Genomic DNA, 14,920 nt, shown 5'->3' with positions numbered 1-14,920 from the left:
CAAGACGAAAATCACAGCGTACAGCAGTTCTGAGGAGAGTGTGATGCCATCCCATTTGATGACACTTCTGAGCATGAGAGTTCTAATGATGAGAGAAGTGAATCAGACATCTCATATCTGTCAGTTGGTGACTTTGTCATAGTAAACTTTGTATCCAAAGGCAGAAGCTACCATTACATTGGCTTGGTTGAGAGCCTGGAGGGCAACGAAGTGAGTGCAAGATTTCTCAGAAGAATCCGGGGGAACACTTGACGTGAGAAGCCCACCTTTGTATTCAAGGAAAAGGATGAGGCATCTTTTCCACTGAGTGATGTGCTGAAAGAGCTACCTCAACCTCAAAAGGCTGGAGGAACTGTAAGGAGGGAGCAACAGTTCATATTTCACTGCAACCTTGACGACTGGAATATTGTCGAATATTGAATGATATTTTGATTGTTCAATGGTCTTGAAACTCACAGGTGGTTTGTTCTCACAAGTTCATAACTGTGAAACTGTTTGTTAACACACTTATGCTGAGGTTTAAACTTAAAAACTCAGATGTTCAGTTTACCCCACGATGGCTCAACTTACCCACTGACTCGGATCAACTTACCCCTTACCTGGGGCAAGTTGAGCCACAGGAGCACTTTTTTTGGGAAGGTCATTTTTTCCAGACAGCTTTGTGATGGATGCATGCTGATCATTTCATTTGATAGGAGAGATTCTGAATTTAAGGTTCAAGTTTTCATTCTGCTTCTGTCTCATTTTTCCTAACCTCGAGGACAGCATAAGTAAAAATTGGCTCATCTTACCCCACTCTCCCCTATACTTTTTTAACATTTTTTAACAAATAACTATTTAAGAGACCCATGCCAATTTATAAAAAATATTACATCTCATGCATAGCTTATTTGATGGTCTTATAAATCATTTACCAAAAAAGTGGCCCATTTTACCTATCTTCATTCACCCTACAAATCCTCCTGATATATAGCCTACTACTGCAGGTGACCACAACACACACATGGGAATATAAAGTGGGAGCAGCAGCAGCACATGATAATATTGACTACATACCTAAGAAAGACAAATTGTCCATGAGAAAGAGGGAATGTGTCCTTCATGAATATGTACGAGCAGCAGAGACTCAGACACAGACCGAGCAACAGAGACTCAGACTCAGACCGAGCAGCAGGCGTCCTCCTCCCTCCAGACGGAGACCTCTCCTCTTCATAGCTTCATGTTGTGATGGAAATCAACCCTTGTCGCAAGCAAAACATGGTGAAGCAATAGCATGACACACACCTTGTAAGTTACAGTTTTAAGCTCAGATACGAGGCTATATGTGTGCATGCAGTGTGGTTTATAGTCGGTGCTTCGTGGCGTTATACAGAAGACAATATTAGACTTGTTCTGTTAGCTAGCGTTAGCTCAGAGAATCACTGTGTGACATCCACAGCTAGCAGATGATAGCAGTCAGACAGGAATTGTTGCATCTTTACAGGTTATGAGATTATCAGGAGAATGGCTAAAAGAAGAAATACACGCATGTATTCAGCATGTAAAGAGGTTAACGCTGCTGGGTTAGCTTAACCATGTCACTGGAGTTCACACATTCATGTTAGCTAACGGTGTAGCTAAAGTGTAGTGATAGCTCATATTTAGTGCCAGGCCTTTTAAACACCGTTTGTGCGACAAACTGACTACAAAACAACTTGTTCTGTGTTACTTCTGCAGACATTTGTTGAATGATGTTATCAAGTTGAAACAGCTGGCTGCTTATAATATAATAGAGTTAATCTGATTGGCTGTAGCTAATTAGTGTTAAACATCCCCTCTGGCCAGATGTTTGAGCAATTTACAATCTATATGGGATGTAGTAGTGTATATTGGGGTATGGATAGTACTATATTTTGTGTGCAAATGTGTTCAGTTTGGGCAACTCCTTCTGGTTGTTTCCCCTCACACATTGTATCTATTATCTGACCCAAAGAAGGAAAAGCCATACATTATTCAAATGAACTGAACAGAAACACAGATGTATAATGTTTTTGCCAAACTATTGCAGGGCTACCTTTAACTTGATTAGATGAATTTCATTGTTTTCACTGCAAGCAAAAAAATCACTAATAGCATGTGTGTTCATTTTTCTGTGGTGGTTATGTACTGGGAATGAATATAGACTAGTCTACATTTTTACTTACTAACAATTCTCTGTACCAGATTGTTTCACCACCACAAATCGTATGTTGAAAAAGATATTGGAAGTTAGATATTGATAGTTTTAATATCATTATTTGCGAATAGCAACAATGCATTTCATGGCACAAAGGAAGAATGTGTCACAAATATACTGTGGTCTCTACTTTTTGGTTTTTGTGCCTATAACGAGACATGTTATATTCATGCAAAAAAATGATTAGATCAGATTTGCTATGATTGATATCATATTGTATTGTGTGATCTTATGTATTTCCACCAGATTGTTTCTGTCATCAGTCAAATGATTGATGATGAGGGTAATTTGAAGGATATAAAGTCAATTCAACTATGCACCTAATGTCAGCTAAATATGAAAAATGTTAAGGGTGTCAAGACCAGAAAGTGTATATGGGGTATGGATAGTACTATATTTTGCTTTGTGTGCAAATGTGTTCAGTTTGGGCAACTCCTTCTGGTTGTTTCCCCTCACACATTGTCTGTATCTATTATCTGACCAAAAGAAGGAAAAGCCATAAATAATTCAAATGAACTGAACAGAAACACAGATTTATAATGTTTTTGCCAAACTATTGCAGGGCTACCTTTAACTTGATTAGATGAATTTCATTGTTTTCACTGCAAGCAAAAAAATCACTAATAGCATGTGTGTTCATTTATGCTGTTTTTGCCCTCCAGTGCAGACTGCTGGGGGGGGGGGGTCATGCCCTGTGTCCCTCAGAGGACCAGGGGAGGTGTCTTACTATTTATTGTCCTCCACTGACACTGAAAGTGATGTACAGTTGTGTGCACACAACATGAAGGACAAGGATACTTATAACAGGATTAGAGTCATTTGAAAACCAAATGGTTTTAAAAATGTGTAAAAAAATAAATAAAAGTAAGGGGATCCGTGTCATAGATTTAAGAGATGTCACACGTGGTGCAGGTTTAGCATCTTTCCATTTTTATTTATTTATTATTGTTGTTATTTTTGCAGTTCGAGCATGGCAGATAGAAAGGGAAAACCTGTCACTCCGATCAAAACGCTCACAAAGAAAGAACAAGAAGAGCTCAAGAAAAAGGTATGGAGGTTGGGGACGTTACAATATTGGATATGATTAAGTGCTTTTTGGATTTTAGAAAACTGATCACCAATTTTAGAATTTTCAGTTTGATCAACAGTGAACTAAGGGATGGATAAGAAACATATACTGACATATTCAATCTTGTGAAGGGCTCATTGCATGGGTGGAATATGTTCTCAAAAAAGTGCCAAATCCAAGTGCAAAAATGATCCAAGGCACACTGTAGAGGTTGAACACGTTGCGACCGACCTAGGTCTTCATCAGGGTCATAGACAAGTTACAATGACCCTGATGAAAACCTACGTCAGTCGCACAATTATTGCCATGTAAAATAAAGGCCTTTTAATTTTGTTCAATATCTACAGTGTGCCTTGGATTTTTTTTATTTTTTTTTTGTGCTTTTAACAATTGAACCTTGCAAAACACATCTCTCCACATGAGAAGTCATACAAAATATAAGAATTATAATTATACATTGGTGATAAAAAATCTGTTATATAATACAAATTTACAGTTCACAGAAGTGTATTGCCTTACCAACAGTCTTATCAACAGAAAAAAAGTAAATTATTAAATAAAATAAATAATACTATTAAAAACATTTAAAAGATAAAAAATAAAAATAAGTCTGATTCAAGTAATTTGTTAAAGGCAACCATATTTTGTAGAACTTACCCTCCTGTCTTTTTAATGAGAACCTTATTTTCTCTAAATCTAAATGCGTCATCACTTCTGTCATCCAATTTACAAGAGTAGGGGCTTCTGCTTGCTTCCAGTTAAGTATTAATCTGCGTACCAGTAGACTAACAAATATTATCATATTGCACTCTGGACTAGTTTTATCCACCTTGGGATCTACAGTATAACACCAAAAACAGCCATTAGAAGGTTTAAATTGCCTTCGATTATTTTTGAAGGGGACTTGCATTTTGCACTTTTTTGTGAAGATATTCCACCCATGTAATGAGCCCTTCTCCAGATTGAATAAACACTGTATACCTGAAGGATCCAAAGAGCACCTGTATGTGATTACCACAAAGACCCAGCAGTGCTTCTACTCAGTAGAAGCAATATCTTCACATACTGTATATTGTACATGTTTCTGTGTGACTTTCTAGGAGGAAGAAAAAGCAGCAGAGGTTTTTGAAGAATTTTTGGCATCATTCGAGACCAGCGAGAAAAGCGGAGTGAAAACCTTTGTCCGTGGGGGTATCGTGAATGCAACTAAAGGTCAGCGGCTAGGACTTTCAATCTAGCATTATGATAGGACGCAGCTACATCGCAATTCTGTTCCACTTTTTCTGCATGGTATGTCTTAACAAAAGATGAATCATGTTAACCTGGACAGCTTAAGAGAACTGAGAATAGTTATTAAAGAATATCAGGCTGACTCAGCAGTGAAATAGTTCACCATCTTCATTTTTCAGGGCCCATAGCTTTTGAATGGTTTAATAAAATTCATCCACTTTGGGAACCCGTAGTCAGCAGTCCATTATCGCTTTAATTTATAACATAAAGCTCTTCCAATACTGAACAGTTCTTCAACTTACTGTTACACATGAAAGACATCCCTTTAATTTAGATCTTAACTGCAAACAGCAGCAAGACTGAGCCGCTCAGATATCCTGCTGACCAACAATAGAGCCTCCCCCTGTGTTTACAGACCTAATGTATTATTACCTAGACTATAGTTTGCACACCTAATGAATTGTTGGATAGTCAGTGTTCAGCGATTGCTTTGATTACTTTCTGCAGAGGAGGAAGCAGCAGAGGTCAAGAAAAGTAAGCTGTATCGACCTGCTACGAAGTTTGTCCCCGTGTCCCAGCATGTCTCACCAGTATCATCTGCTGAAAGCAAAAAGTCTGTAAGTTTGATGTTTTTTGTAATGGCATAATTTACTGAATTAAGTATGAATGCAGACATGTATCTTTAAATGTTGCTCATGACCTCTTACTTTGGTCAGTGTGATTGTAATAACGGCTACCTGTTTGATTAACAGACATTTAAAAGAAAGGCAGAAGAAAAGAAGAAGAGTAATCTCGAACTCTTCAAAGAAGAACTTAAGCTGTACGTCTTTTTGCAAATGTGCCTGATATCATGTTTCAGAAACTTTCAGTTCAATAAGTTGATATCTTTTTGGAAGCCTAATTTTGCGTTTGAAAAAATACAGAATACAAGAAGAGCGTGAAGAAAGATATAAAAGGAAGAAAAATGACAGTGGTGGTGGTGGTGGAGGAGGATATGGGGACCTGGAAACACCATTATCAGGACGATCATGTAAGACTCCCTCTTTAAGATAAGAGCTTATTAGTTGAAAATTTCTAACCTCTAAATCTTGCTTACCTCAATCCTGCTTTTTCCCTACAGCATTATATGATGACCTAACAGTCCCAACCACCACTAACCTCTACATTAGCTGCATTAGCCCAAAGGTAACTTTGAGTACACTGACTTTGATTTGTTTAGCACAGCATGGATGTACATTTCTCACCGCTCATTTTTCTCCTTTTCCAGATGAATGAGGAGATCCTCTGCAAAGAGTTTGGTAAGTATGGTCCCCTGGCCAGTGTGAAGATTATGTGGCCCCGAACAGACGAGGAGCGCTGCAGGACCTCCAACAGAGCCTTTGTGGCTTTCATGACACGGAAAGATGCAGAGAGAGCCTTGGCTTCACTTGATGGTACAGTTGACTCTTAAAACTAGGTTAGATTTACACGTTCGTCTAATAACCATTCCCGCATTGCTCTGACTGTGATTATGTTTTGTATTGTAGGTAAAGTGATTATGGGGTTTGAAATGAAGCTGGGATGGGGTAAACCAGCTCGCATTCCACCACAGCCTCTCTACACACCGGTGGGGGTGAGGGTCACACCACCACCCCCATCTGGTCTGCCTTTCAATGCTCAGCCAAGGGATCGCTTCCGCAATGACTTCACCAAGCCGCTGGGCATGTCCAAAGGAGAGCTTGACAAGGTAAAATTGTCTCTGTTCTCTCGGGTGTCTACATGACCATTTTTTTCTCTGTAATGTGGAGTAATGTGGGTTTCACTAGGCACTCTCATATTTAAGTGACAAGTAATGGGTGTACTAGAACAGGAATTACAGTCTTTACAAAAATGTGAAAATTAAGGGAAGATGAACCTTTTTAGAGAAGGGTTTCCTGTATATGAAGTAGCGCTCCACTCTTTCTGCCACTTTTTTAGAAAAGTGCACACCCTGAATATGTATCATTTGGCCTTAATAAAAAATTTAAAATACAAGCATTTTAAACTGCAGTGCGTTCTGCAACTGTTTCAGAATAAATCATTGTCTGAGAAACAAAACTGTAATTAATCAATCTTTGTAAAAAAGTTTGGAATCATATTCTTATGTTGCATGTTTCATTCATTTAATTGATCACCTGTCCGTGCAGTGCCATATCACAGGATGCAGGGGTATAGAAATGCACAAGTAACATAACATGTGTATACAAAATGTTAATATACAATTTTAGATAAATTAGCATGGCTAGTATACAGTATATGGCTTAACATTTTAGAATAATTTCCTAAAGCTGTGTCACCCTCCCTTCATTTCACTGACTATGAATGCTATCGTCGTTTTCTATGCTGTATGTATCCTGCAGTGTTTCATCTGTACACGTACTCACTTTTTAATATTTTCACTATTTGATTTGACTTCACAAACAGACTCTGTCCGAAGCCGTAGTCAAAGTGGTTATCCCAACCGAAAGGTACACACACTCTTCTTGCTACGACTGACCAGCTGTTGTAACACAAGTGTTATAGGACTCATACAGATTCTTTCAGGCAGGAGGTTCCGGTCCTAAGAGCTGTTAATGCATCTGACATATAGGACATGGTAAACAACCCCTACTCTTTGGAGTGTTGCTTGCAACACATTAGTGGACATTTTGACATCTACAACCAGACTGATGGCTCTTATTGTAGTTGTCAAAGGTCCCCAAGGCCTCAGATTTACATACAGTGAATGCAATTAGTATTTTTTGTAGTATTTTCTTTTCTTAGTTTGCTCAAATACCTCAGGTAACTGATGTTGTTCCCATCATGATATTAATGTGTGTTATTGTGAAAAGTGAAAAGCAGTAGACTTGTTAAATGACTGTTAGAGCGATTGATTTATACCAACATCTTTCAGCCGTGGGTTTTCCCATGGTTAGGCTGAGACACTGCAGACCGATACAGCTAGAAGGCAGATAGATTTAATATTAACCCAAGTCAGACGATGTGGATTCTTGCTAGTGCCATAAATTAAGGTTAGAGTAGTGAGTAATATGAAGGTCTAACTGCAGTGGTAGAACTGACAGGTAATACTGCATGAACATACTGTACATTGATAATCCAGTTCAGAGAGGTTTCAGGCTTGAAGCCCCAATCTACACTAACTTCTCTATGTAGCTGCCTGCGGAAATGTTGTCACCCTGATGTTGACTTATCATGTGTGGAATATGTTTTGTTCCAGTTATTGATTGAAAGTATACATTTTGAGACCATCTATTGCATCCTTTTTCTTACATACAATAAAAAACTGGCCTCTAAATTCTCACATGATTTTTGTTGGAGTCCTCTAAACAATCAAGATAAAATGGCTAAACTTAAATTTTGGATTGGGGCATTCATATCTTAGAAATGACAAGTCAGTGTTCATGAATAGATATTGTGATTTCTTTTACCCCTTTCATAGACAGAGTGACCCAGGAATATTAAAGTATGCTGACACAGTGTCTGTCCAGAGGGCAGTGACTATGCAGTTTTGCACAGTCGAATGTCCCACAGGTTGACACCTAATTATGGTCAACATTTTTAATAAAGGCGAAAGCTATGACATGGAACGACACTGTTAGCGGTCAACAGCGTTCAAGCTTACAGTCAGCCTGCAGTTTGCATGGGCCACTAGTTTCGGTGTTAAGAGGTATTAGAGATCTCGTACTGTAACTGACGGACATAGTGCAAACCCTGGTCTGATACCCTCTTCTTTCCCAACAGGAATCTATTATTCCTCATTCACAGGATGATAGAGTTTGTGGTGCGTGAAGGCCCCGTGTTCGAAGCCGTAATTATGAACAAGGAGAAAAGCAATCCAGATTACAGGTAAGTATTGCTGCACTTGGTCCTGTGTGGGCCTCATAAGTGACCTTGTTGAAGGGTACATATTTAATTAGCTCATTCTTTATTGTCTCAGGTTCCTTTTTGACAATAAAAGCCAAGATCATGTGTACTATCGCTGGAAACTGTTCTCCATCCTACAGGTATGTTTTTACTGCAAAGCCTTGTTTCTAAAAACCTGTATAGGATTTTAATCTGGAAGAACTAAAATTGTTCTATACTAATCATTTACTTGTTAATCTCATTTCATGGGGAATAGCTGTTGGAGTCAATTCTTTCTAGCTTTTACTCCATGGAAATGAAACTGTGGTGTATCTGTATGTGAGCTGACCTCCATCCTTACCACAGGGACAGTCCCCGACAGAGTGGAGGACGACAGATTTTCGGATGTTCCGGGGAGGCTCCATGTGGAGACCCCCTATCCTAAACAATTACTCTCAGAGAGGTGAAGATAGGGCAGAGGTGGAGGAGGATGCTCCCCCTGACGAAGAGGTGAAGAAAGGGCAGCTCAGAGCTGAGTAAGTATGTCTAGCAGGCATAATGACATTTATGTATGCTTGTAACTTTAGTTAAATGGTAAATAGTTGAATAGTTGAATTAAATAAGTCAGTCTTTAAATATAAAAATGAATGATACTATTATTAACAGCTCAATGAGTCTCTATCTTGGAAAAAAACAGATCCGCACAGTTACTACTAAAATTGCAAAAAGTGTTGGTATCTTTGGAAAAATCCGTCATATGATGAACACTGAGGTTGCCACTCTCTTATACTATTCTTTGGTTTATACATATATATATTACTGTAACTCAGTCTGGGCAAGTACTCATCCCACTAAACTCGTCCCTATTTTTCATCCTCAGAAACGAGCATTAACAATTTTTAACTATGTTCATTCATCTGAACCTTTGTTTTTCCAGTCCGGCATCCTCAGTGTTGATCAAGTTAACCAACTTCAGATCACTTTATTTTTGTACAGCTCTTTGAACAGGACCCTTTCCTCATATTTCCATGAACTGTATTCCTATAATCAACAATTCCAAAATTATTTGACTTAAAATAACTCCAAACGTTGACCTCCTATGTGTCGAACGTCAGTTTGGTTAAACTCACCGAGGTTCAGTGATATGGAATGCTCTGCCATCTCATATTTTACCATTGGCACCAGAACAATTTAAGAAAGCCGTTAAAGGTTTGTTTTTATCTCCCCAACGTTTTTGTAAATTGCTTACTAATAATGATTTTTTTATTGATGATATAATAATGTGAATGTTAATTATATTTCACAACTATATTTTTTATTTACATATATGGATGTCTGCTAGTGTGTGTAATCTTATCTTTTTCTTTTTTTTCTTCTCTCTCTCTGTACTGTCCTGTACCACCTTTTTAATAATTTATTCTCTTTTTAAAATTGATTAAGGTATGCACTGGAGAGTGCCCTGATCAAGAGTTTTTTTTTTGCACCTCTCTATCACATTTGTTGTTGTTTATGTAATATCAACTCAAACAAAACAAATCTAAATATAGACCTCTGTTGTTCTATACCATTCAGGCACAGACAGAGGCTGGAGGCATTGCTTAAAGAGCTCACTCCAAGCCGAGAAGATATCGCCAATGCCATGCTGTTCTGTCTTGAGCGAGCAGATGCAGCAGAGGAAGTAGTGGGACACATCACAGAATCTTTTTCCTTGCTTCAGACGCCCCTTCAGAAGAAGGTTAGTTTGCTTCCTTTAAGTATTTATATAAACAACGTTACACAGATTGTTTATGTAAACTATAGGTGATTTCACTCCCCATGTTTTGTCCTCATTCCCACAGATTGCCAGATTGTATCTCGTGTCAGACATCTTGCACAACTCGTGTGCCAAAGTAGCCGGTGCATCATATTATCGTAAATTGTAAGAGATTTCCCCCCAATTCAGCTTTAACACTTTTATCATCTTTTATCTCTTCTCCGTGTGACAGTCTTAAAGTGTTTCTGTCTCTTGTCTTTTTCAGTTTTGAAACAAAGCTAGCACAGATATTTGGAGATCTTAATGCAGCGCATAAAAACATACAAGCCAGGCTGCAGGCAGAACAGTTTAAGGTAATCATGTGTTTCATTTGCATCGCACAAGGACCAAAAATAGAACAACAACAACAAAAACATTTCTTCTATCTCCACAGCAAAAGGTCACAAGTTGTTTTAGAGCATGGGAGGACTGGGCCATATACCCGGAGCCTTATCTAATCCACCTTCAAAACATCTTTCTGGGCTTCGCCAAAGCAGTGGAGGAGTTGACAGAGGCGGCAGAGGTGAGCTGAATAATTATGTGCTCATTGCAGACATTATTACTTTCTTGTCTAATGGCATTTCAACAAATTAGCCAGCTATTTGTGTTGTAAAATATTTGAACGCGAAGAAGATGATGTTAAAACGTATTTGGACATGAGTAATCCGAACGTATGTGCACTTGTCTGTCTCATTGCAGGAAGTGTCCTCCTATCTCGATGGTGCGCCAATGGACAGGGCACCCATAGATGGGTTACCTCTGCACGCAGCTCCTGTGGATGACCTTGACGGCTGCCCCTTGGGCTGGGACCCTCTGGATGGAGTCCCTGTTGATGACATAGACGGTGTTCCCTTAGGAGTTGCCATTGATGACATTGATGGAATGCCTTGTGAGTCCACCACATATCAAAAGCACATCTTTCAACCAGAAGTCCACCGTTTCCCGTTCCTGTTGTCAATTACGGTATCTGCCCAACTCAAGTGTCTTAGATCAATACCCAATCAATCCATCCTCTCATGGGTCTGTAGCTGAGTGTTCACTCTGATCTCCAAGAGAAAAGGGCATGCAAGTACAGGGATTAATAAAGTCATCAACTTCTTTAACCCTCTGAGATCCACAATAGACCTGTTTTTGTCTTTTTTAGGGGGATACATGAGGTGTTTAGGGGGAGATAGCAGGGCAACAGTAGATGTTACATAAAAGTGGTGTCCATCATCTGAAAGTTGAGAACCTGAAGATTAATTTGAGATGCAGCTCAGCATTGTGTAAGTTGTTATAGTCATAAATCAGAAATAAACATTAAGGGCTAAGATTATTATGATGGAAGTATATGATGTCCATTCCCATGTTCACTAATGTCTCAGAAGTTGTTGCAGCAATTTTTGAGTTGATACCATTTGTTACACAGATTTGGTGCTAAATTTAACAATTTTTTACCACATGAGAATTGATCAAAAATGATCAATAATCCCTTAAAAATACCACATTAAGACACCAAGACCTTGAGGAACACCACAGAAAAAGCCATGCTGTGATTTGGTATCAAAAACTTTTAACATTGAAGATTTCTGCAAGAATTGCTTTTTCGGCGATTTGGATGGCGAGGAATTCTGTTCTGGAAACTTTATTGTCAATCTACCTAGGAAAGCCATCCATCCTATGAATGCTCTAGTTTGTAGTTGTAAAGTTTAATGAGGCTGTGATTATCCTAGAGGTCACCACAGGTCATTTTATAGAGTGAGGTCAAGTAAAAAAAAATGACCTTACTACAATGAAATGGCTACTATGGGGAATAACATCATCACACATGAATACAGTTGGGCTCATTGGATCCACAGACAGAGTCTCAGTTTTATAGTGATGCCCAATTTATTCCAAGACTGTTTAGGGACCCCAGTAAGCAGAAATATTCAAATACACCATTTTTAGAATAGGTGAAAATAACACATTTATACTGCATGAAAAAAACTGCATGTTTTTTGCCCCAATCTGCACGTGATTATCATAAAGTGGGCATGTCTGTGAAGGGGAGACTCATGGGTACCCATAGAAACCCTTTTCATTCACATATCTTGAGGTCAGAGGTCAAGGGACCCCTGTGAAAATGGCCTTGCCAGTTTTTCCTCGCTAAAATTTAGCCGAACTTTGAAGCGTTATTTAGCCTCCTTCCCGATATGGTAGCATGTCATGGTTGGTATTATTATGTATGGTTTCCTTAGGTTTTTTAGTTTCACATGATATCTGCATCTACACTCTAGCCCTAAAACTGAACATACTAGAGCCTCTGAAAGACAGTAAAGTCAGTCGGGATCGCGGGTCTCAGGGGGTTAAATACCTGTCCTTGTCCTGACCCAGCTGTCTTTTTTTTTTTTCTTAGTGGAGGAGAGCAATGTTCCTCTCTCCGGAGTGCCTTTGTCAAAGTGGGAGAAGACGGGCGATACTGGGACATTTTCTCAAGGTAACACAGGTCAAGATGCACTCATGTATCATATCAATCATCCCCCCCTATGATCCTGCTCATCTTTCTCCTTTCTCTCCAAGACAAGACTGAGTCTAAGTGGGACATGGTGTTGGAGCCAAACAATGAAGATGAAGTGAATGTAAGGTAAGGCCTCTGTGGGTTGGTATCAATGCATCATCTGTCTACATCATACACCGTATACATAAACTGTCAAATGGTATGGAAATGTATTGTTCTCCTCTCCCTCCTGGTGACAGCGTCAACTCACAGGACAGAGATGAAGACTCGGGGAGTGACAGTAGCGACGACTCCGGCAGTTCGTCCAAATACAACAGTGCCGACTTCCAGAGCTCCCTCAGAAGTTTTCAAATGTCTGAGAGCAAAAGGAAAAGGTTGAGAGAGCTGGAGGCAAGTCCACGTTCATTTAGGAAAGATGATGCTATTGAAATGTAGTTTTTTCTTGTGATTTTTATTTTATCATAACTTGCTGGATAGAACAGTTGGAGCCATTAGCTTTATTCTAATTCCCTTACACCAAATTATTCCATAGTTAACTCCCTTGGGTAGCATCTTCCATCCGTTTGAAAATATGGCAAATTATAGTTAACAAATATGCACAACTGATTAGATGTATCTTGGCACAGGTAAAGGTTATGAAGATCCAAGATGAGTTGGAATCTGGCAAGAGGCCGAGGAAGTCTGGAATGAGCATACAACAACAAGTGGAGCACTACAGGAACAAACTGTTACAGAAGGTAGGCTACTGGACATTTCTTATTTCATGTTTGATTTTACCCTTAGATAAATAGGTGTCCTGAATAATTAAAGCAGTGAAATACACAGTTATTGTTTACACCCAGTGTTTATTCTGCAGTAAAGTGTCTCCAAAGCAAAAAAGCAACCATCGCTGATAGAATAGAAATATTTCTTTAATCAAGAACAGTATGGGGCAAAATTTACAAAAGTGCTTGCTATTAGTACATGAAAATTAGACTGAAATTAGTCAATTGACACAGTAAAAAAAAAAACAGTGTTACTGATGTTAAGCACTCAAAAGCAGACAGTCAATGTGAAACTGCAGAGCCACAGGGCGAGCAGTTTCAGATCTGCAAATTTAGTCCAATATGCACCATCTACAGGGAAGGAAAGTCTAGCTACAGTTGCGTTTTTTATTTTACAAGTTAAAAATGCACAATTGATTGTTTGTTTACTGGAGTCTCTGTTGAATACAGTACTTAAGAGTTTATACTGCTCCAAGTATTTTGTGCATATTTGACACAGTAATATTGTTGGCCACAAAGAAAACAGCATCTGTAAAAAAACTCTCTCTGCCTGTAGGTGTCAGTGTCGATATGTACTGGTATACATCTGCAGGTCTGAAAGAATGATGTGTCCGTGGAACAGTTTAGCATGTGTTGAACTGGTCTGACATCGACAAAGCAGCTCCCCCTTATGCTGAACCCACAGGCTATTATGTGCAAATGAGTGGGTTTGTGAGTTGCATGCCAGTTCCATATCGTGTTTTGCGTCTTAACAAAGACAAAGACATAGAAGCCTGTATCTAACTTCATTGGGATGTTTTACTACTATAGGAGTTTGAAAAAGATGAAGAAAAGAATGAGAGATTGACATCAAAGTCTAAAGACAAGTCAAAGGATGACAGAAGGGACAAAGACAAGAGCAAAAGAAGTGAAGACGGGGTCAGAAGACGAGGATGGAGTAGAGATCCCGACGACCAGACCCGAAAATCGAGGAGCATCTCTCCTTTAAAGCAAGTGCAATGAGATTTTTTTTTTGTAGAGGGTCAATGTATTAATCCTGATTGTTATTCTTGAAGTCATTCCGTTACATGTTTTACAGGACAAGGTCTCCCAAATGGTCCAAGCGTTCCCGATCACCATCTCCAGACCGGAAGGTAGGGAAGTCCAGGTCACGGTCACCACATCGCTCTCACAAGAAGGTAAAGAAGAGCAAACATTGACTCTCAACTCTGGACCTGGTCATTCATTAGCCTGCTGGTGTGCCGCGGGTTACACAACGCAGTGCTCTTTAAACAGACCGACACGTCTGCTCTCTTGGTCCCAACTTACACTATCCATGCAAGATGAAGCACTCTTTTTGTATGATGAAGTTTGAACACTGTAACTAATTATATATATTTTTGTTTTAATGTTTGTTTCTAAAATGATAACCAGAAATGTTGCTGCAAAGTTCCGACACTAAATAAATCACTGTGTTGGTGATGAATGTGTGTGTGTGGAGGACATTTTTGGTAGGGCCAGGTATCACAAA

The 14,920-nt window shown here is 39.0% G+C and overlaps 1 protein-coding gene across 1 annotated transcript; it reads left to right on the top strand.

Moving 5' to 3' along the window:
* The first annotated feature begins 1,133 nt into the window (after nt 1–1,133).
* On the top strand, nt 1,134–14,875 carry LOC141753526 (U2 snRNP-associated SURP motif-containing protein). Its single transcript, XM_074612275.1, has 24 exons — nt 1,134–1,287; nt 3,179–3,263; nt 4,385–4,496; nt 5,022–5,131; nt 5,267–5,334; nt 5,438–5,544; nt 5,635–5,699; nt 5,782–5,947; nt 6,041–6,240; nt 6,957–7,000; nt 8,274–8,378; nt 8,470–8,536; nt 8,742–8,911; nt 9,948–10,110; nt 10,214–10,293; nt 10,394–10,481; nt 10,562–10,690; nt 10,867–11,056; nt 12,545–12,625; nt 12,709–12,772; nt 12,886–13,036; nt 13,273–13,383; nt 14,221–14,399; nt 14,489–14,875. Exons 1-24 carry the CDS (start codon nt 1,274–1,276, stop codon nt 14,607–14,609), a joined length of 2,670 nt encoding a protein of 889 aa, XP_074468376.1. The 5' UTR covers nt 1,134–1,273; the 3' UTR covers nt 14,610–14,875.
* The last annotated feature ends 45 nt before the right edge of the window (nt 14,876–14,920 follow it).

Source organism: Sebastes fasciatus, chromosome 16, assembly GCF_043250625.1.
Source record: "Sebastes fasciatus isolate fSebFas1 chromosome 16, fSebFas1.pri, whole genome shotgun sequence".
Taxonomy (NCBI): Eukaryota; Metazoa; Chordata; class Actinopteri; order Perciformes; family Sebastidae; genus Sebastes; species Sebastes fasciatus.
This window is presented reverse-complemented; position numbering and strand designations above follow the sequence as displayed.